At 34.0% G+C, this 24,387-nt stretch overlaps 1 protein-coding gene across 1 annotated transcript in view; it reads left to right on the plus strand.

Moving 5' to 3' along the window:
* GALNT13 (polypeptide N-acetylgalactosaminyltransferase 13) overlaps positions 1-24,387 on the plus strand; it is a gene marked incomplete at both ends in the record, with an annotated part of 487,973 nt that overhangs the window by 262,862 nt on the left and 200,724 nt on the right. Inside the window, one exon of the mRNA XM_080927236.1 lies at positions 4,499-4,616. Within this exon, the coding sequence (XP_080783362.1) occupies positions 4,499-4,616 (118 nt within the window). The remainder of the gene's footprint in view (positions 1-4,498; positions 4,617-24,387) is intronic.

The following is a 24,387-nucleotide window of genomic DNA, read 5'->3' on the forward strand; positions in this document are numbered from 1 at the left end:
CTTCCATTTTTGGCTAATATGCATATTGCAGCAAAAAATATGGTTGAGCCAGTGTTTCTGTTGTGCTGTTAAGCTTCCTTCAAGTACTTGGTTAAGAGTGGTATACCTGGTCCTTACAGTAGATCTATTTCCACCTTCTTGATTTCTATAGTACGTTACAAGTTTGCCCTCCTGTCAACAACGGAATAGTGTTCCCTTTACTCGACATCAGGATGAGTTTTACTTAGTTTATGGATGTAAGCCATTCTGCAGGTACAAGATAAAATTCTGAAATAGCGTTGATTTACATTTCCCTCATGATCAAGGGTGTGAAATATTTCTTTAAGTGTTTCTCACTACTTGTTGTTGTTGTTGTTGATGTTGTTGTTGAGTATTCTGTTTAGCTCTATGTCCTACCTTTCAGTGGGGTTGTTTTTTTTTTTCTTTCTTATTATGTAGACTGCTGCTTTGTCTGAATAATCATGTGCTTTGCTGTGTAGAAGCTTTTTAGTTTAATGATTTGACATTTATCAGTTGTTATCATAGTGCCTTTGATAAGGTGTTCTTTTATGAGTCTTTTCCTGTGGCAGTAAGTTCAAGGCTATTCCCTGCTTTCTATTTTAACAGGTTGGTTTTATCTGGATTTATGTGGAAGTATTTAGTCCATCTGGAGTCAAATTTTGTTCAAGTTTATGAGGATGGATATATTTGAATACTTCTACATACAGTTTGAGTAGCACCATTTGTTGAAGTTGTTATCATTCCTACAAGGTGTATTCCTAGTATTTTTATGAAACATCACATGTCTGTAGGTGTGTGAATTTATCTCTGCGACTTCAATTTGACTCAGTTGATTAAGTTGTCGGTTTTTAGGCCAAATACCATACTGTTTTATAACTATAAATATGCATTACTACTTCAAAATGTGGGATGATTATAATTCAAGAAGTTCTTTTATTATTCAGGTTTGCTTTGTGTGTGTGTGCTTTCATTTTACTAAGATAAATATTGACTTTTCAAGATACTTAGTGAATGGTGTTATAATTTAGTTGGGGATATCATTTAATCTATAGATTACTTTTGGTAGAATGGCCATTTTTATTATATTAATAATATTGATCAATGACCATAAGAGATCGTTTTGTCTTCTAATATTTTTTTCAGTTTCTTTCTTCAGTGTTTTAAAGTTATACTTCTTTTGTCTTCTACTTGCTTGAATAAAGTTATTCCTCCATATTTTATATTACTTTAGGCAATTGTGATAGGTGTGTCCTCAATTTCTTTCTCAGTCCATTTATCAATTTTATTTAAAAGGGCTCATGAGTTTTATGGATTAATTTCATGTCTAGTTACTTTGCTGAAAGTTTTTATCAATGGTAGACATTTCTTAAATATTTTTTAAGATATGTTATTGTCTTAGTTAGGGTTTCATTGCTACGAAGAGACACCATAGTCAAGGCAATCTTATAAAGAACCCTTAACTGGGGCTAGCTTAAAAGTTCAAAAAGTTTAGTCTATTAACCTCTACCCAGGAGCTTGGCAGCATCCAGGCCGGTTTGACTCTGGAAGAGCTGAGAATTCTTCATCTGATAGCAAACAGAAGAATACTGGCTTTCAGAAAGCTAGGAGGGTCTCAAAACCTACCTCCTCACTAACATACTTCCTCCAACAATGCCACTCCTATTCTGTCAAGGCCACACCTCCTAATATTTCACTCCATAGGCCAAGCACATTCAAATAACTGCAGTTATGTATTCTATCATATCATTTGCAAATGAAGAAACTTTGGCCTAATCACTTGCAATTTGTGTCCTCTTGTTCTCCTTCAGTTGCCCTATTGCTGTAACTACAACTTCAAGTGCTGTGTTAAATATGTATGAGGAGAGAGGGCAATGCTTTTCTTTTCCTGATTATAGTGGATTGTGTTGAATTTTCTCCATTTAAGTTGAGGATGGCTTTGGGCTTGCTGTAAGCTATCTTTAGTATGTTGGGGTATGGTCATTATATCCCTTATCTCTCTAGAACCTTTAAAGGTATTGGATTAGGTCAAAAGCCTTTTCTACATCTGAAGTGATCACATGGGTTTTATCTTTCAATTTGCTTATATCATGGATTGCCCTTTTGTTTCATATGTGTTGAATCATACCTCCGTCTCTGGGATTAAGGTTTCAGGATCATGTGGTACGAATTTCTTGATGTAGTTTGGAATATGTTTTCTAGTGTTTTAGTCTGAATTTCTGCATCCATAATCATAAGAAAGCCTAGTCTACAATTATATCTCTGTTTGATTTCAATGAAATTTGGGGTTTGGGTGCCAGGTTAGCTGTGCCCTCACAAAACAAATTGTACAATGTTCTTTCTATTCCTATTTCATGAACTATTTTGAGGAATTATGACATGTTTATGGTTTTTATTTTCTCATGAAAATGAGACTTTCTGTCTTCATCTCACGTATTTGGTGTTCTGTATGCTTCTTATACCTTGATAGACTTCTTTGTCTTTAAGGCAGGGATTTTGTTTTTGTTGTTTTATTTATTGTTCATTGTTTTTTATAAAGTTTTTAACATACTTCTGTGTCTTTGATATGGGGTTATTTTCCTTCTATTATTATTCTGAGATTTGGTCTTTTTGTATTGTCTAAAATTTTCTAATATTTTTTTTGTAGGATTCTCTTAGCTTTAACATTTTCTTTGACTCAGGTTTCCATGTCTTTTACTATGTCTACACTGAAATTGTCTCTTTCATCACTTGTATTCTGTGACACTTGTCCCTGAGGTTCCAATTTAACTTTGTAAGCTTTTCATTTCCATATTTCCCTCAATTTGGTTGTTATTTATTTATCTTGTTTCTACTTTCAAGTCTTAAACTATTTTATTTATTTTCTCCTACTCTTTTCTCGGTTATTTTATATGGTTCTTTAAGGTATTTACTTATTTCTTAATAAATAACTAGGTATTATTATTTATTAAGGTTCTCTATGATATCTGTAAAGGCTATTATAAGGACTTTGCTTTATGTTTTAATTAAGTGGGATTTTTTGTCTACTATGATAGCATTGTTTCTACTGTAATCATATTCTTATGGCTATATTTTTGTTCTGGAGTCTAGTCGCCTGGGTTTGGGAGGACTTTAATTCTAGCTGTTGATATCTGATTCTATTTTTATATGTCAATATTATTTATTTATTTATTTATTTATTTATTTATTTAGTTTTTTGTTTATTTGTTTTATTTTGTTTGTTTCCCCTCTCTCCTGTTCTTTAGGAGAATATGGTATATTGTATGGTAGGAAATTCTTCTGGAATCCTCTGTTATGTGGCCGTTCAGTATTACTTCTAAAATGTGTATCTAGTTATTGACAGCTTACAGAAAATGAGGGTGAACTGAGTGGTACCCAGAGCAGAGTGCTTCACCGGGATCTGGTTAGTCTTTTAATGGTAGAAAGGGTGAAAAGAAACCTAAGCAGGTGGTCTATCACAAAACTATTGAAAGTAGTGCCAGGGATTGTATTTGGAGCAATTGAGAGAAAGGTTCCATGGTTTCAGAGACCTATGGGTTCCAGGGTGGGCCTGCTAGATTTGGGGCTTAAATACAGTCACAAGTGAGCGGATGGTAGTTACAAAGGAAAGATGTATCTGTATGATCCATTGCAGATTGGTGCAGTGTGAGGAAACATTTTGGCAGGTACTCTGCTGCAGAGCTAGGACTGAGACTGAGAGATTGGCTTTGTAGCAGAGGAGGAAGAGGTGAAGATATGCGGATAACCTTTGTCCATGGCCACATCTAATGTTGTCTTTGTAGAGAAATTTTAAAAATGAAAGCCAAATGCAAATTTATTGGTTTGGTGGAAAATTTTAGATTCTCTGTGAAAAATCCTATAAATCTCTAAATAGTATATATGATAAGTGTTTATATCTAGATTTGAACAATTATTTAATTATCTTAAAGTTAAAAATATATAATGAGTAATAAACAATTAGATGTGAAGCTGCTTTACTGCCTTTGTTTACACTTTTATTGAACATTAAATGTGTTCCATAAACATTGTTATAGCAGTTTATTCTTCTGTATTAAGATTGATATTTTTTATAGATAAAGTGTATTCTCATTTTCCTGGAGTTGACTTTAAAATGATTGGTAATTCTAGGGCCAAGATCACAAATGGTATTTTTAAGACCAGGTAATCTCTTTAAGGATAGTGTAAAAAAGAAGAACCCTTTCTTTGCTTTGCCTTGGGGAAAGTAGATGCTCCAGATTTAACTGGGCAGTGTTTCTCTAATGTTTCTATTTTATAACCTGTAATAAAACAAAGTAATTTAATCTAATTTTGTACAATGTGTGAAATATAAATGCTATTTTTAAAATTGAAATGCTTTTGCACCTTGACATTTTGTTTCCAGCTTGAATTTTTGAGGAATATTCTAATATTTAAGATGTCAAAAATATTTGCTGCGGTATCACTAAACTCCACACACTGTTTTCAAAATATTTTCTTTTCTTTTTGTTTTGTTTTCAACTAGGACCCCTACTATGGCTGGTGGCCTATTTTCTATTGACAGAAACTACTTTGAAGAGATAGGAACTTACGATGCAGGAATGGATATCTGGGGTGGAGAGAATCTTGAAATGTCTTTTAGGGTAATTGTATTTTTCTTTATTTTTCAACTCTGAACATAGTATATGGTAGAATGTATCTATTACACACAATGATTTACTGTCCAGTTTTCTAAGTGATTTATTTATTGCTTATTTGGTCAATATATGTTTGTTTTAAATCTCTATTTCCGTACTACTGCTTGCAAATTTTTCTGTTAAATTTGGAATTTTACATTTATAAATCTTTTTTTGTCATAATATATTAAGGTATTTCATTGTTGAATGAGAGTAGCCTTATTTTCTATTTGAAGCTTTTGATATAAATCAATCTTGTGTTTTTTTATTTGAAATGTAGAAGTGTTTATATGACCTGAATTACATGAGCTGCATGAGTTTCTTCTTAACGAACTTTAAGTTTGACTGTAGTCAAAGAATTCTGATAATCCAGCTAGGGGCATGACTGTTTTTGCATCCATATACATGGTTGTTTTTGTTTTGGATTTTAATGAAATTCTAAATAAATGAAAATTCAGAACTAAGCTTAGTGAGTATTTTTATAGGCAAAATTGTTAATACAGGTTCCCAAATGTGTATTTATTTTAGTAAATGAAAAAGGCTTCAAGAATGTTACATTCAATCATTCATATCATTGTAAAATGAATTACTTTAAAGACTCATTATACTTTAAGACAATTTAATACAAAACCGTTAAAAGAGTATCATTTAAAATAAGACCAGTTAGCCTGGACACATTTATGTAAGCATCTAAAAACTAATTTTGCACATCACATTGAAAGTTTGTTTTCTGGTAACAGCAAATGTGTGTGATGTCTGGTAAGAGCTTATTAAAATATGAGGGACTAGAAAAAATTAGGCAGTGGTTAAAAGCAAGTGCTCTTCTTGTAGATTCTACAGGAGGATCCTAGCTTAATTCCAGTACCTATATGGGGCTTCACAGTCATCTATAATGTTAGTTCTAGGAATCTGTCATCCTCTTGTGACCTGTTCAGGATTGGCACATGTGATACAAACATACATACATACATACATACATACATACATACATACATACATAAATACATATATATGTATATATATGTATATATATGTATATATATGTATATATATCAATATAAAATAAAATAAAAATGTAAATCTTTTTTTCCTCTAAAGATTTAAAAAAATATTAAATTATTGGACTAATTAATTTTCTAGTGTGAAATTTGGTTTGTCTGAAGTTGTATAGGATTTTGCTAATGCAGTAGAAGAATGGTTTTGTGTTACATTTGTCTGTAAACAAAATGACTGTGATGACCATAAATAGATCTTTTCATTATATATATATATATATATATATATATATATATATATATATATATATATATATATACTGTGCATACCTTGTCAACAAAAGTTTAGAATTGTCTTCCTGCTATCTAGTCTGCATAATATGCTTTGCAGACATTTTGAAGTCATTAGGAAATTTAATCCTCTTAACATAGACCAAAAAGATGACAGAAATAAGAAATCTAGACCCCTTAAGTCAAAACAAATTAAGAAATTTAAACAAAGAAAAATATTAATGAACAAGAAAGCAATTTGCTTTCATTCTTTGAGGAAATAATCAAAGTCTCAAAGGTTTTACTCCCTGAAATTCCCTGAGCATGTCCTGTGGTTGTGGAAAGAGAATAATCAACAAGTGCTTACCATATGTATGTATGTATGTATGTATGTATGTATGTGTGTATGTATGTGTGTATGCATGAGTGTGTGTATATATATATATATATGCTCTTAAAAGTATTCTCTTGCATTTTTTCCATATTAATCTTGATTATCTGGCAGTATCTTCCCTTGTCTTGATCAGGTCACTTACATTAAAAGGAGACTTCATGATATGGTTAACAGTACTATATAACTAGTAATTCATGGCTGATGGGGAAGATGAAGAAGTGTGGCAAAGTTACACATGTATGAAAGGGTTGTGCAGATGTCTGAAATGCAAAATGAAGGTAATGGGCAGCTCTGGGAATAAGCAGAGGTCTGGAGAATGACAGCAAATACAAGCCTTGCTGTTATGTATCCTGTTACTACATCCTTAGTGATTCCTGTGCACTTTAGTGGACTAAAGAGTTGTTACTACTGAAGAGAGATGGAACTACCACACAAATACATTCTCTTTCCATATTCTTGACATGGTTGCTTCATTTGTGACATTACCTTTCTTTGATGGTTCTCTTTTTCTGTGGTAGAAAATATGTATCCAGAAGCAGCAAAAGTAGCTACAGGGAGAACCTTATGCCTCTGCACAACATGACTTCAAATCTTTCCTCTCTTTAAATTGTGCATATCATTGATATAACACAAATCCCAGGAATAATATCAAAACATAAATTAATTAATCTAATCAGCATTTATTGAGTTCAATGCATTGTGAGTATGTAATACTGTTACACAAACTAGATAGGCTTATGGTTTTTACATTTTAATAAAGGTGATTGATGATACCCAAGATCAAGAAATTGTATTAATACATTAGTCATTAGTGTTTAAGGAAATAATTACAAAAGTAATGAGGAGAGTGATCTGTTGGTTTATTGGAGGTATTAAGTGGTTGGTATTTTACAGGTTGTAGATTTGTAGATTTTATTGGAGGAAGATTGAGAGAAGAAAAATGATGAAATGAAAATTCTTAATAACTCTAACAATGTCATCTGTTTTTAAATGATAATCTTTTAAGCACGTCACCCAACATACATTGCGACTAAAATTTCTTGCATATCATGAAAACTATATGTGGAGTAGTGGTCCTGACAGAATGAAAATAGTTCTTAAATATCTATATCATTTTGTACATGTGATGAAGAACATAGGCTGCCATCAATTGAATCAGAATTAATTGACATGATTTTGTTAAGAAAGAAAAACTGGAAACACATTTCTTCAAGCCACAATAAAATAATGCATAGAAGTTTGTATTGGTAGTTAAGCAGCCTGTGTCGAAATCCCATCTATTCTACTATCAATGGGAATACGTTGGGCTAAGTTAGCATATCTGTAAAGTTTTAGTTTGTCAGTGTCTTGAATAGAAAAGACAGAGCATTAATTTTTGTATTAGAAAGACAGATAAAATTAATTATGAAAACAATTTTTATTGCACTATTTCTCATATGAAATGTACCATAGACGTTATCCCATATAATATGGTAATAAAGTTTTCAGATTTAAGCAAACCATGACATTCTTGAGTATCATTTAATAATATCTTCATCCTTAAAATATGGCCCTAAGGGAATTTCATAAAAAATCCCTTCAATACCTGAATATCCAAAACATATATAAAATGTCTCCCAAATTCCCCACACAAGAAGAAATAATGAAGAAAAAAGCAAAGGTATATTAATTATAGAAGAAGAAAAATTTTAAAGAAATGTGGTGAACACAAAACTCCTTCCTTAGGAAAATCAGTAAAATATTTCAATTTCTTTCTGAACTTCTGAAAAACAGAAATATAACAAACATTACCAATGCTGGGAATGGGAAAGTATATATGGTGATGAATTTTGAATTATATTAAAGATGTGTAGGAAAGATATGGACAGTGCACCTTATATACTACTCTAGGAAACTTTATTAAATGGAGTTTTTCCTTAAAAGACATTGTCAGAGCATATAGGATGTCAGCATTTTAGCCTCACATCTGGTAAAGAAATATATGAACCTCAGGGCATATTTTTCAGGCAGGAACACTTAGCCAGATAACACTGCTGCCAAATTTGCAAAGGGTTCGGTAGGAATATATACATTTCAGAACACATATTTTCAAAAAATTTAAAAAGGAGATAATATCTTCTTACTGACTTCATAAAACCAACATTTTTTTTTCTGATAAACTAAGCCACTACAATATTACATTACAAATCAGTGTCCCCTGTCAGCATTTATTTAAAAATAGTCTTAAAAGATTTTAAGTTAATCTCGCATATGATAAATATAACATCTAAAGTAGAATTAATCACAGAAATGTAATATTGGCTTAATGTTTAAAAATCAATGCAACGCTCCATGTTAATCAACATATAAAGAAAAAATGAATTAATCAAATGAGTGGATTTTAGAAGAGTTTTAACAAAAGGCAGAATGTTCTCTTAATTTTAGGTATGACAAAGAAATTCTTTGAATAATTGAGCTACTAAAAAGTTGATAACAGGGCCACTGTCGGGGGGGAGGTGTGGTTAAAATTGACAGAGATTAAATAGAAAATCTACCAATAAAAATGTAATGTAGGAGTTGGGGACATTTCTCGATTAAATCTTTATTTTAGCAAGCAGGGGGGCAAGATCCCAATAAACATACACAAATGCCATTTGGGCATGGCAGCCTACCCATTCTAACCATGACAAGTAAGGATAAATGTGCAACAGAACAAGCTATCTGTTAAAACTAGTCATGTCTTTAAACTCTAGGTTTGACCAGGAAAACTGACTAACATAGATAGATTTCTATCTTGCACAAGGGGATGAGGAAAAGGTGTAGTTGGCGTTCTTACCTAATTCTACTTAAATTTATAGTGAAGCATTTGTAGTGCAACATTGTTATAAAAATCAAATCAAAACACCTTGAAAGGGGAACATCCTAGGATTGTCTTTGTAGATTATCAAAAATATCTCATAGAATTTATAAAATACTGTTAAAGTATGCAGTAGTTGTTTGTAATTTCAGGTAGGGCCTAAATCTATCAGATTAAAATATATATTATTGCATGAAAAATATAACACAGTGAGTATCAGATAGTAATAAGATTGCAAGTTTTTATCAGGAGAAACCAATGATTTAACTAAAGGCACTTTCTCATGCCATTCATTAGGACTAAGTAGACTCTGGGGTACATTTCTTCTTAGAATTCAACTAGCTCCTTCTAAAACACATGTGAAAACATGTGTTCCAGAATGGTTGAAGTCACTGTGGTAAACTAAAAATTATGAGTTCAAAATGCATTTGTAGTTATAGTAATTACGACTGTCACATAAAAAAAAGACAATGGAAAAAGTGAAAGCCAGGAAACAAACCCACAATATATCAGCATGTCATTGTCAGCAAATATTCAGTTGTTGATGAGGAATTTTTTTAATAATCTAATATTTTTCATTTTATGTGCATTAATATATAATATCTACTTTTTAGATGAGATACACAGACAGCATTTAAACATTTTACTGAAAAAATAAGAATTTACAACAATATTGCAATTAGAGTTATGTGATCTTAGATTAGATCTATACTTTTTAATTTAGGGGGGCTATTTGTATTTGTTTATTACAGCAACAATCTTGCAATAATGGGAAATACAGAGACTTGGACATGTTTTGAACAGTAGGGTGCTTGGCTTGGATATGTTGAATTAACTCATGATGAGTCTGGGAAGCGATATGGAAGGAAACTAGGGTGGTTTTTCCTTCTTATCTAGGTACTTGATTATATGGTTCATTTCCTACTCTGTCAAGACAATGATTCTGCCACTGATGATAGACTAAAACATTTAAACATATGTGGTTATTATAACAGTTTATCAGCATAAGTGTACAGAACAGAAACAATGCCTAAATCTATCAATTAGGGACTGAATAGACATCATGAGAAAGACATTCTTTTCAGTAAAATTCATTATCTCTGCTTACGGTCAAAGTCTTATAACAAAACTGTTTACCATAGCTTGGCACTAATGAGAAACTGGTATCTTACATTATTTTCTTTTAGGAGATTATTTTGAACTGAAAGACTGATATGGCTTAAGAAAAAAAGTCTATGTAGATATTTATAATGTGAAATTAAATTTTCATATTTTAATACACTATTGAAATTCATTCCTATTTTCAAAAATCTTATGTAGATTACAACGACAGCATTAAAATTCCTATTAAGTATTCCCAACATATTTGGTATAATAGCAAAAAAGATTAGGTTCAGAGTGAATGTATTTGTCATTAGCTATTTAATCAACTTCGTTATAATTAATATTTCTCTCTTTTTTTTTTGAATTTTTTTACTTATCTTTTAAATTTTATCCTTTTTCCTGGTTTCTCCACTGGAATCTGTCTATCCCTTCCCCTTCCTCTGCCTCTATGAGAGTGTTCCCATACCCACCCACTCCTTCTCATCTCCTCCCCCTGCCATTCCCTTACACTGTGGTTTTAGGCCTTCACAGGGTCAAGGGCCTCTCCTCTCACTGATGCCTGATGAGGCCATCCTCTGCTACATGTGCAGCTGGAGACATGAGTCACTCCACGTGTACTCTTTGCTTGGTGGTTTGTTTAGTCTCTGGGAGCTCTGGGGGTTCTGGTTAGTTGATATTGTTGTTCTTCCTATGGGGCTGTGTCACTGATAGCCCAATCTAGTTAAACTTACAATAACCATCTTCTAATTGCTGGTATGAAAACTACCATGTCTGGCCTTGTATCTATGGTTTCTGATTTCTATACTACCCCTTTAGGTTGACCCATAATTTAAACATTTCTCCATATTTAAGATGAGGGAATTTGCATTTAAACCATGGATTAAAACCCCAGGGACTTTAACTTCTATAATTTTAATGACAATAAATAAGAAATATTTCTTATAAATATCATATAATTAATTTAGTTGTTTTAACAATATTCTGATGATTTTGTGTTTTATGAGGTGTGTGTGTATGTGTGTGTGTGTGTGTGTGTGTGTTTTATCTATTTCTGTTCAAATTTTTTGTTTGTTTTATTGTTTGGTTTTTTAAGAGAAAGTGAGTGGTTGGACTTGGAAGGAGTTAGAAGAAGAGAAGAACATGATCTTAATATTTCTCATGAAAAAATAATATATTATTTTGAGATATGATGTTATAATTATATGATTCATGATCTTTTCATGGATAAAACAAAGGCAATGGCCAAGTAGAGTAGACACTAATAAAACTTTAGAATGTTATTGACAAGTCCTCATTGCTTACATTGCCTTTAAATTTATAATACCTTAAACTTTCAGAACTTGGAGGACTAAATGTGTCAAATGAAATCAAAAAATGTAAAATAATTCTTTTATATATTTTTAATCTATTCTGTAACTTGCATGAATGTTATATAGGGAAAGAACATGCAGGATTTTTTTCTTTCAATTGTAGATTCTCTCACTTAGGGAATCATTTATTATCTGGTTTTGTCATGCTTCCAACCCCCCCTTTTTACAGCTTAATTAGAATCCATTACATATATGTATCATATTTTCATTATTCCTTCATCATTTGAAAGAAATTTTGTCTTTATTTTCTAGGACTTATGAATAAGCTCTCAACAAACATAACAGATCAAGTATCTGTTGAGTAGGTTATTGAGTTCATTGGGCTTATGCTGAGGAAGGGCCTAGCAATACATATGGTTGATCGATTTTAGTTCAATTGTGTTGTTGTTGTTGTTGTTGTTGTTGATGATGATGATGTTTGGTTTTGGTCTGCTTCTTCCTCCATCCCTTTCTTTCTCCTTCCCTACCCTTTGAGATTCATCTGCACTGATTTCAAGAGTTGCCACAGCATGTTTCCAATCTGACCAAGAGTTTTGTCCATAATTGTCAGTATTTGTTACTTGATTCCATAGCCTACAATAATCTGACTAGAGTAAGACAAAATCTGAAAAAAAAGTTATTTTGCATGTTGCTGAAGATTATAAAGACTAAGATATTTCGTATTCATTTTGTTTCTTATTTTAAGCACTCTGTATTTGCCTATAGGCTATTTATGAAATGAACTGTTTTCTTTACTCTGTTGGTGAGGTCGTTTTACATCCTTGAGAGCAACCCTCTATCAAAAGTATAGCTGTAAAAATAAGGTGGCCATAATGACATACATTTGTGCTTAGGTGTTCTATCCCATTCAACTGATATCTTTGTCCTTTTCTTAGCCACACTGTCCTTTTTCTATTACTAGAGCTCCATGTAAGAGCTAGAAGTTTTCTATGGTACACTTTCCATGGCTCTTCTTTTTGCTTATTATCACTTTTGGCTATGTATATTCTTTTGTGATTTGTGTTAATTGAGAATGTGTTTTATTTTCCTTGGAGAATAATATGAGGGTATGATTGAGATTCCATTGAACCTGTCAATTGCTTTTGGTATCCTGGTCATTTCTCTCACTACAACTCTACCAATCCCTTACACAGGAAGCCGTTCTATTTTGTAATGTCTTCAATATATTTCACCAGAAATTTAAATCATACACAAACTCTCTAAATGAGCAATGACCAACAACCACCCTGCACTGTGGCTCTAACATTATATCCTCTGAAAAGTTTCCAACATTCCAAATGTCACACAGTCACAGAAACTACTTGCAGCTGGCAAAATCACCCTTCTGTATGAGTACAAGTCAAATCATAGTCAGATTTCTCTAGACAGTCCAAATCCTCCCCACATCCCAACAAATGGGATGAAACAAGAGCATGTTCTTATAATATTTTTGTATTTTTAAAGAAGTCAAAATTCTAGAATGCTCACTACAATGGTAAGTGGATAGGCCAGCCTTATTACTGAATTTAATGGGGTTGCTTTATGCTTTTTTTTGCATAGGATTGTATTGGCTGTGGAAACGTCATATGTAATTTTTATTTAATTGAGGTATGATCCTTTAAAATCTAGTGTCTCTGGATTATTATTGTGAAAGTATGGTGTATTTTCTCAAAGTCCTGTTCCGAATCTACTGAGTAAACATGGTAAACATGTGAATATTTGACTTTAAGTTCATTTATATTACTGTATTATTTTTTAAGTCAGCATGCCACTATATTTGTGGAGTAAAATACTCCATCCTCTTGAATAATATTTTTATATATGTACTATTTTGTTTGCTAGTATTAGTGAGGATTTTTGTATGTATGTTTATCAGGGATGTTTACCTTTTTGTGTTTTTTTAACCTGGTTTATGAATTAAAATGACACTGTCTTCAAAAGTAAATTGAAAGTATCCCCTCTGTTAATTTTATTTTGAATAAATTAAAAAGTATTTCTATATATCTTCTTTGAAAGTCTGATATAATTGTGCTGTTACCTCACCAGGGCCAGGCTTGATTTTAAGTCTACGGGCTTTTAAAAATATTTATGTCTTCATTTTAAACTGCCAATGAGAAAGTAAAATATTACAATTATATCCTTATACTGAATAGGAATTTAAATGTGTCTTTAAGTCCTATAGTAATCTGTTTGTGATACTGAGTGCATCAGGGTTTATTGAGCATATAGCTAGGATTGTGGTGTCTTCAGTGTCAGTTGATTGTTTGATTAGAATGAAGTGTGCTATTTTATCTCCTCTGAACGATTTGATTCCAGTTGGTTAGATGAATCTAGAAATATCCATTTGTTTTAGAGCTTCAAGTTAATGGTATATATTTATGCCCTTATATTATTCTTATTATTTGGAATCTGTTGTACTGTTTCCCTGTTTATGTGTGATTCTGATAATTTTCATCACCTTTTCCTTTCCATTAGTTTATTGAACCCAGAGTCTGTCATTTTTATAATTGTCTCTCTCTCCTCTCTCCTCTCTCTCCCCTTTCCCCTTTCCCCTCTCCCTTTTCTCCATTCTCTTCCCTCTCCCTTCTCCTGTCCCTTCTCCTCTCTTCCCTCTTCTCTCTCCCTCTCTCCCATTTCCTCTTTCCCCTCTCCCCTTTCCCCTTTCTCTTCCTGCTCCCCGCTCCCCTGTCCCCTGTCCCTTCCCTTCCCTCTCCCTCTCTCCCCTCTCCCTCTCTCCTGTCTTCCCCCTCCCCTCTCCCCTCTCCCCTCTCTTCTTTCACCTCCATGCTCTCCTCTGTCTCCCCATTCCCTATTTCCTCTCCCCTCTTTCCCCCTCCCTTCTCCTCTCTTTCTCTTTTATGCAACAAATTTTATTCCTCTTCTTGTCCACCATCTGACTGTTCCACATCCCATACTTCCTCCCTTCCCCCCTTCTTGTTTCCATGAGGATGTTCCCACCCTACTCCACTAAACTTCCTGGGGCCTCCAGTATCTTTAGGGTTCTGTGCATCTTCTCTGACTGAACTCAAACCTGGCAGAACAGTACATGTGTTGGGGGCCTCATATCAGCTCATTTATACATCCAGGTTCATGATTCAGTGTCTGAGAGATCTTGGTGGACCTCCTCAGCTTCTTCCAGCTTTTCCCTAATTGAGCCAGAGTGGTCAGTAGTTTCTATTGATTGGCTGGGTGCAAACATGTGCATCTAACTCTTTCAGCTGCTTGTTGGTCTTTTGGAGGGCAGTCATGATAGGTCCATTTTTGTGAGGGCTCCATATCCTCAGTAATAGTGTCAGGCCTAGGGGCTTTCTGTTGAGCTGGATCCCAATTTGGGTCTGTCACTAGATCTTCTTTTCCTCAGTCTCTTCTCCATTTCCAGTCCTGCAGGTTTTTTGTTTTTGTTTTTGTTTTTTCAGACAGGGACAATTATGGGTCAGAGTTTTGACTGTGGATAGCACCCCTATTCTCACTGGATGCCCTGTCTTTCTGCTGGAGGTGAGCTCTACAAGTTCCCTCTCCAGGCTGTAGGCGATTTCATCTAGGATCCTTCCTTTTGAGTTCTGAGAGTCTCTCAACTCCCAGGTGTCTGGTAAATTCTGAAGAGTCCTCCCAACCTTCTACTTCCTAAGATCATTCTTTCTGCTGGCCCTCAGGGCTTCAGCCCTTTTCTTCCACAGAATAACAGACCATGTTCCCCCTCCCATTCTCTGTCCCCCTTCCCTCCTAGGTCCCTTCCTCCCTCCTGCTGTGTGATTGCTTAATCTGCATAAAATTACCCGTAGAAAAAAATTTGGTGTATTATCTTCCCAACAAATTTTGTATAGCCTCTCATTAAATATGTTCAATCAAACAAAATGGAATTAAGCAGCAGGGCCAAAAGTTTTTGGGAAAAAAAAAAAACTCGATATTTTGTTTATCATTTTTTGCTTTGTTTTGACATTATTTGTCTTATTGGTCTTTTGTTTGTATTGATCTTTTTTTTTTTTTTTTCCTGAGCTTGGTTGACTTTTGTTTGTGTTTCTTTTGGGAAACAGAGACAGAGAAAGAAAGAAAGAAAGAAAGAAAGAAAGAAAGAAAGAAAGAAAGAAAGAAAGAAAGAAAGATAGATAAAAAAAGAAAGAAAGCGTACTAAATTCTGTAGTTAGGGAAGAAAGATGGATTAGAAAAAAGTTGAGGGAGGTGAAAGCATGATTAAAATATAGTATATAAAAAGTGTTTAATAGAAATATAGGATATGAAAAAAGTGAGATATTATTCTGCTGATTTATATTTATTTTACCTGAAACATTCTGTTATGGAATGATTATTTCTATTTAAATATGTCTAATGAGCTTAGAACTATTTATCTTAGATATTAACCTTTAGTTTTTCTCATATAAAAGTGAAAAATTCAAGGAAACACTACATAAAAAGGTTTGTTGTTGTTGTTGTTATTATTATTATTATTATTATTATTATTATTATTATTATTATCATTATTACTATTATTATTTTACAGTCCAGATTTTATTCCACTCCTGGTTCATGCTCCATCTGTTGTACATCCCCCACCCCTTCCTTGCCTCTTGCATGTCCCCTGTGACCACAAAGATGTCCCTACTACTTTCAGCTCAAAAGTCTCTGGGACATCCAGTCTGTGAGGGTTATGTGCATCTTCTCTGACAGAACTCAGACCTGGAAGTCCTTGGCTGTATATGTTTTGGGGGCATCATATCAGCTTGTGTATTCAACTGGGTTCATGATCCAGTTTCTGAAAGATCATGGGTGTCCAGGTTAATAGAGACTGCTGGTCCTCTTTCAGGGTCACCCTCCTCCTCAGCTTCTTCCAGGTATCCCCTAATTCAACCACAGTGGTCAGTAATTTTTGTTGACTGGCTGGTTATAAATATCTGCATCTAACTCTTTCAGCGGCTTGTTGGGTCTTTGAAGGGCAGTCATGATAGGTCCACAGCATCAGTAATAGTATCAGGCCTTGGGGCCTCCCCCTTGAATCCTCCTTTGGGCCTCTCTCTGGACCTTCTTTTCCTCAGGCTCTTCTCCATTTCCAGCCCTGTAGTTTTCTAAGATAGGAGCAATTATGAGTCAGAGTTGTGACTGTGGGATGGCAACTCCAATCCTCACTTGATTCCTTATCTTTCTGCTGGAGATGTGCTCTACAAGTTAGTTCTCTTTTCCCACTATAGGATATTTTATCCAGGGTCCCTCCCCTTGATTACTCAGTGTCTCTAACCTACAAGGATCTTCCCAACCTCCTACCTCCCAAAGTTGCCTGTTCCCATCTTTTCTCCTGGTCCTCAGGTCCCAGTCCTATTCCTCCATCCAATACCAGATCACATTTCCAACTCAACCCTGACACCTTTTCCTCCAGGTCCCTCCCTTCCTCCCCCATTGTGGTTGTTCAACATATATGTGTTTGTATAATTTTGTTGTTGATATACTTGCAGTTAAATTAAAATGTTGTTTACAAATCATTTAAGTTAGGTATCTTACACTTGATCTAAAAAATAGCTTCATATGTTCAAAAAATGTACACACATTTCCTCATGAAGCTTATGCTACTGAAAGATAACAGGCAGACAATAAATGAGTGCATTCTAAATAACCACTCGTTAATTTAAATAAAAAGATGTGTCCAATTAAAAAAAATAAAGTTAAATAAAGGTTGTAGCAAACATGATGTTGAGGGATGAAAAATTTCATTATTCATAGTATCCTAGTCAACTTTTTTTTTTTCAGCTTTTCCACATTTTATTTTCTATTTTTAAATTGAACAACTTTATTTTAAAAACCGAAGATAAATGTATAGATTTTAAAGGCATTTTTGCATAACAGTATATGAATACATTTTTGTCAATACTTGATTTTTTTTAACGACTTTATTTTGCAAAACAAAGATAAATGCACAGATTTTAAACATTTTTGGCTTAAAATTATACATTTTTGTCAGTACTGTTTTTTCAAACATTAAAATAAATTTTACATAAAACCATGTGAATATATTTTTTAGTCAGTACTTGATTTTTTTCAAGGGCTTGACAGTATGCATTGAAAACCTACTAGTTACAATAAGCGTAAAGTACATGTAAAACAAAACGCAACATGGAAATAGTCAAAGTCTTCTTGTTTTGTGAATATATGTATATTTTTTGTTTTCTTTATTTTTTGGACTTCATACAGTCTGTGAGTTGTTTCTGGGGGAGTGCAAGCCTCTGGGGTTAGCATCCCACTATCAGTGACTGCATATTATGTCTGTTCTTTTGTGACTGGGTTATCTCACTCAGGATGATCTTCTCTAGATGCAGCCATTTTCTTAAGAATTTGGTTAAGTCATTGTTTCTGGTGGCTGAGTAGTATTCCATTGTGTATATGTACCACAATTTTTGTATCCATTCGTCTTCTGAAGGACATCTGGGTAAAAGGATATTTGATAGCGAAATCCATCCTCAACAAAAAGTGAACATCTGCGGGAATCACTATCCCTGACCTCAGGTATATTACAAGGCAATTGTGTTGAAAACTGCATGGTACTGGTACAGAAATAAGAACGTGATTAAATGGAATAGAATAGAAGATCCAGAAATGAGCCCTCACATATATGGTCACCTGATTTTGACAAAGGAGCCGTAAACATTCAATAGAAAAAGGACAGCCTATTCAACAAATGGTGCTGGTTCAACTGACAATCAGCATGCAAAAAAATGAAAATAGACCCTTTCTTATCTCCTTGTACAAAGCTCAAGTGTAAGTGGATCAAATATCTCCACATTAAACCAGATACACTCAAACTATTAGATGAGAAAGTAGGGAAAACCTTAGAACACATAGGCACAGGAGAATATTTTCTGAACAAAACACCAATTGTTCAAGCTCTAAGGTCAAAGATTAACAAATGGGACTTAATGAGATTGCAAAGTTTCTGTAAGGCTAAGGACATTGTCAAGAAAACAAAACAGCAGCCAACAGAATGGGAAAAGATCTTTACCAACTCCACATCAGATAGAGGCCTAATATCTAAGGTATACAAGAAACTCAAAAAGCTAGACACCAGAAAATCAAATAACCCTATTAAAAAATGGGATACAGAGCTAATCAAAACATTCTCAATTTAGGAATATCGAATGGCTGAGAAATATCTGAGGAAGTGCTCGACATCCTTAGCCATCAGGGAAATGCAAATCTAAACAACCCTGAGATTTCACCTCACACCAGTCAGATTGGCCAAGATCCAAAACTCAGATGACAACAGAAGCTCGGGAGGTTGTGGAGAAAGAGGAACACTTCTCCACTGTTGGTGGGGTTGTAAACTGATACAACCACTCTGGAAATCAGTCTGGTGATTCCTCAGAAATTTGGACATAGTACTACCTGAAGATCCAGCATATACCCCAGAGATACTCCAATATACAACAAAGATACATGCACCACAATGTTCATAGCAGCTTTATTTATAATATCCAGAAGCTGGAAAGAACCCAGATGTCCTTCAGTAGATGAATGGATACAAAAATTGTGGTACATTTATACAAGGGAGTACTACTCAGCTATCAGAAACAATGACTTAACCAAATTCTTGAGAAAATGGTTGCATCTAGAGAATATCATCTTGAGTGAGTCACAAAAGAACAGACATAATACGCAGTCACTGATAGTGGGATGCTAACCGCAGAGGCTCGGACTGCCCCAGAAACAACTCACAGACTGTGTGAAGTTCAAGAAAAAAAGAAAACAAAACAACAACAACAACAACAACAACTACAACAAAAAACCATTATGCTAAATCCTTCCACACCAATAAAACTTTGACTAATTCCGGGTTACATCCTGTTTTACATGTACTTTTTGCTCATTGTAACTAGTAAGACCTTAATGCAGAGTATGAAACCTTAAAAAAAAAAGAAAAAAAAAAAAAAGAGCCAAGCACTGACAAAAATGTATTTGTATACATTTTTGCAAAAATGTTTATTTTTTTCTTTTATCTTTGTTTTTGAAAATAAAGTTTAAAAAATAAAAAAGTAAAAAAATAAAAAATAAAGTAAATGTCTGTTTAGAAAAAAAAAAAAGGATATTTGAGCCTAAACCAACATGATACGAAGAAATCAATTGTGCATGGTTTTGCACAAAGATATTTAACATAAAGCACACAGTGTACATAAAATGTTTTGGAAAGCCATGAAATAAGCTGGGTCTGTCCTTGCTAAATGTACAGGATTATTCCATCTCTGACATAATTGAAAGTGTTAAAAGTACAGCACCTTGCCTCAGAAAAACTGTTGCTTGAGTAGCATATTTTCTATTTATGTAGCATTGTTCTAGGTATAAGACATACAAAAACCAGTCCAACATTCCAGATCCTGTTCTAAGAGGTTCTATTGTTTTTGAAAACTTTATTCTGCACAGTAACCTGTAGAATATTCTTTTACCAATTCCCATAAAAAGATTACAGCATGCTTCAGGCATATATGCCAGTGTTTCTCTCACTAATTTGTTTTTTATCTTGAATCTTCAAAATGCCCTGTCTCTGTTCTGTCACCTCTAATTTAGCAGACATGTGCCCAACTATCCACACTTTGTATACAGTTAGTACAGTGTATACTTAAACCCTTACTAGACTCCATGAATGCTTTTAATATATTTGGCTTCCTGATTTCAGCTGGTTTGGGGTGTTTAGGGAAAATATTATAAAATGGTACAACTCTAGGTCCCTTTACATTGTACATTGTGCTTATACAGGGAAGAGACTGCTGTGGTTTCATAAAGTCAGGGATGAATTTGTAAGTTATAAAATATAGGTCTTACAGAGAACGCTCAGTGGGTAAATATACTTGTGCAATTCTCACAACCTGAGTTTAATTTTCATAATAAAATATTTGAAAGAAAACTGTGACTCCTCAAAGTTTGTTTAGGCTCAAATAGTTCAATAGGATTGTCTGTAACATGAAAAATGAAGATCATAGGCATCTGCAGTTTTAATATATTATGATCTTTATGAGTGGGTTCCTTCTTTGTTGTTTATTATTTCATTTTGTTCATCTTTCTAACAGAATACTAGAATATTAGAATCCAGCTTTGTGGATATGAAGGAGTGAAAACACAGCATAATAGTCTGAGTTTGGATCCCCACATAAAAGCCTATGTGACTTACGGCCAGTAACACCTGCACTTGGGCTCAAAGTCAGGAAATTCACTTGGAATATATTTAACCAAAATGTGTTGTCTGAAGTTCAGTGGAAAATGTTGCTTCAGGAAGACAGTTGAAAATCCATAGAGGATGACACCAGACATCTTTTCTTGGCTTCCCTTGAACACACTTGCACATATACACCCATACATAAAAACACACACTGGGGGGGGGGGGTAGCAGAGAGACAGAGAAACACAGAGAGAGACAGAGAGAGAGAGAGAGAGACAGACAGACAGACAAACACACAGAGACTGACACAGAGCCAGACACAGACAAAGTTCTTATGTCTCACATATTGTTTCCCCTCTGAGAAATTAAATGAATCAAATATTACAAAAGGTTTATATACATGTTTCTTAGAGCTAGCATTTCGCTGGAAGACATAGTAATGAAACTATTCCTTATAATCTCAAGAAATTGATCTTGGTGATTTTTTGTATGTGGTCCCACAATGACTTCTAGGACCAAGTTCCAACACTACTGCTTTCCCAAACAGTTGACTAGGAAACCCATTGCTAGTCAGAATTAATGCCTTCAAAGTCAATCCCATGTACTTGTTATTAAAGAGCCAAATTTAAATCTCTATGGTAACTACTGCGATAGATGTGCAACATCTTAAGCTATGATTATACTGTCACCCTTAACGTTGTCTATCTTAAGTACTTGACTACCAATCATTTCACTGTTGTTCCATTCAACCAGAAATGTAGTTAAAAAAAGAAACTAATTATGAAAATCGTTTAAATAAGCCACGGTAGTTTCTGCAATAACAGATCCTAGATATGAGAAATGACTCTGAGGTATAAGATAATACTAAGAGGAAGCTTTGATCTACCTCCAAAAATGAGTTTTAAGTACTAATGAAACAGTAATTAAGGATCACTGAAAACTGATTGTAGATTTTAGCACATTTTTAATTACCTTTAAAAATTATCAACTTCACCACATGAAAATCTGATTGGATGGATGAGAGGTATTAAAAGTGTTTTCATTAATTTTCAAGCCAACCACTAATTTGCACTACAAATATGCTAGAATGGAGAGGAAATTTTATCATGAAATTATTAACCCACGTTTAGTGTCAACAAAGTGATCCTTAGTAGCAAATCTTTGTCCATTATAAGTGGTTATTTCTACATTTCCATTTATATCACCATTTTATACCTAAACAACATTCAATCCTTGCTCTATACTTTCTCTTTATTTTAGTTAAAGAATTAAGTTCTGTATTTATGTTTTTGTGTTACATATTTTAACAGGTCAAACCATTGTATGGCCTATTTCTCAAATGGCCATCTAAAATTAAAGAGGTTTTGAAATCTTTCCAAATGTTTGAAAATATTTAAATGAGAAACTTTCATAAAGAGTCTATTAGAAAATGCACTGCACAAATCCTTTGATGACATGTTTCAGCTTAGTAATTAGCCTTGCTGAAGGTGACTTTTTCTTGGTCATCTCTGTAACTCTGCAGAAAGACCCCAGGAACTCAAAATGTTGACACCACATTTGGTGATGAGCATGGAAACTGTAGACTCCTTAAGGTCATGTAAAGTTAACGATGTACTTGATAAAGTTAGAGATTGTGTTGCAGGGTTTAGGCAAAGTACAGGCAAGATGACAGATTTGAAAGCTAGCTTTACAGATTTCTAATTAAGTAAGTCTCTGAGAATGGACAGCTTTGCCAAGAGAGAAAATAGAAAATTAAAGAGACAGGAGCACACCCTTAGGAAGCACCTACATTCAGGGGTGGGAGAAAGAGGGGAAAGTGAAGGCAAAGGCAAACCTGTCACAGAAGAACTAATATAATGTCACAAAAGCTTAGAAAGTTATGGCTATTGTCAACAGTGTCAACTGCTGCAGAGAGGCAAGAAAGTAAGAATAATGAAAGCTCATAAAAGGCTTCATGAACATTTCTGGATGATGGATTCAGGATTCTGGAAAATAAGATAAGGTAATTGGATTTTGAAGATATGTAGTGGAAGAAAAACTGTTAAAATACATTTACCAGCAAACAGGAAAAAAAACTGCAAAACAACTTAAGGGGCAAATGTGATCAAAGTAATTATTTTTTTTTATTTTCTAAATTTTTTACCTAAAGGAATAAAAGAAAATATAGACTGATACCAAATATTTACATACACAGTGGTATGGAAATAAAATGGATAGTTGAGTATATAAATGTCTCCAATATTGGAGGGTTATTAAGGAGGTGATGAAGTAATATGTGCCATCCATTTTGTTGGCAAGAAAGCTACATATTCATTATTTGACTACATTCTTAACAGAACACTGTGAGTCTCTGTCATTTTATTATATAGCTGATCATTTTGAGCATCATAGAAAAAGCTGTGTGTTTAGCAGTTGGTGATGCTGAATAGCAAACTCTCCACTTTCGGGATCATGTCTAGAATCTAATGCCTGAGTTCTGTAAGCGCAGGGTAGTTTTTAACTTTAGAGAAGAGTAAAAAAGGTCTTCCTGAAGAAGGTGAAAGTAAACTAAGTCTTCTTGAGATATTCTTTTTTTTTTTTTAAATGAGACCAAGATCTGGTCAATCTATCATTATCTCAAGAAATGTGAAGGAGACTGAACTGACAATAAGACCCAATAAGAAGCAAAAGATTTTGATTTTTGTTTTTAACTAACCATGACTACTTTAGAAAATACTTAACAGGAAGTAACATTAAAGGTCAAAAGACGGGAATCTTGTAAGTATTGATAAAGAAAAGCATAAATTATCCTTAATATGCTTTAAGCATCATGCTGGGTGGAATCAATATTATTTCAATATAAGCAGAGTAACATATTAAATTCTGCTTTATCTAACACACACACACACACACACACACACACACACACACACACACAGACTCACACACACACACATGTCCACACACATGCACACACAGAGAGACAGAGAGACACAGAGAAAGAGAGAGACATACAGAGAGAAACAGAGAGAGAGGAGAGACAGAGAGACAGAGAGAGTTCCCACTGAAACCATTACATTGTGAATGCTAGGGCAGTGCATTGCCACTAAACTACATCCTCAGTTTTCTCTTGATTGTTTATAAACTAGGTCCTCATCTGCACTGTCATTGAGATTGACAACTACTAATTTATTTTACTAAGCAAAACCTTTAACCAGTATCGTATCATCACTTCACAATAGGGTTTGTGAATATTATAATGAACCCTGGAGATAATACTAACGTGGTTATTTTATGTTTCATACATGTCTTACTTCACAAAAAGGCAGCTGATTACAGTGAATGAATTGTGCATCCTGGCCCAGAATGAAGTTAGCTTGGCATGGATGATACCCCCTTCAGTAAGCCCCTTCCTTGAAGGCATGAAATTCTGCTCTTCTGCTGTCTAATGCAAATAGAAAACTCGATTTTGATATACCTGCTTCCACCATTCACAATTCAACTGGCCTGTGGGCTGCTTGAAAACAGGGCCATATGTTTTAATTCCTTCAGTGCATTCATAGCTCAGCAGAGTGCAGGACACAAAGTCAATGGCTAATGTGTATTTGCTGAACAGATGCTAGCCAAATCCTTAGAGAAAATACTAGAGAGAAATGGCAGGTTCCTCCCTGCCTCCAAGTT

This window comes from Micromys minutus, assembly GCF_963924665.1.
Source record: "Micromys minutus genome assembly, chromosome: 13".
NCBI classification, from domain to species: Eukaryota; Metazoa; Chordata; class Mammalia; order Rodentia; family Muridae; genus Micromys; species Micromys minutus.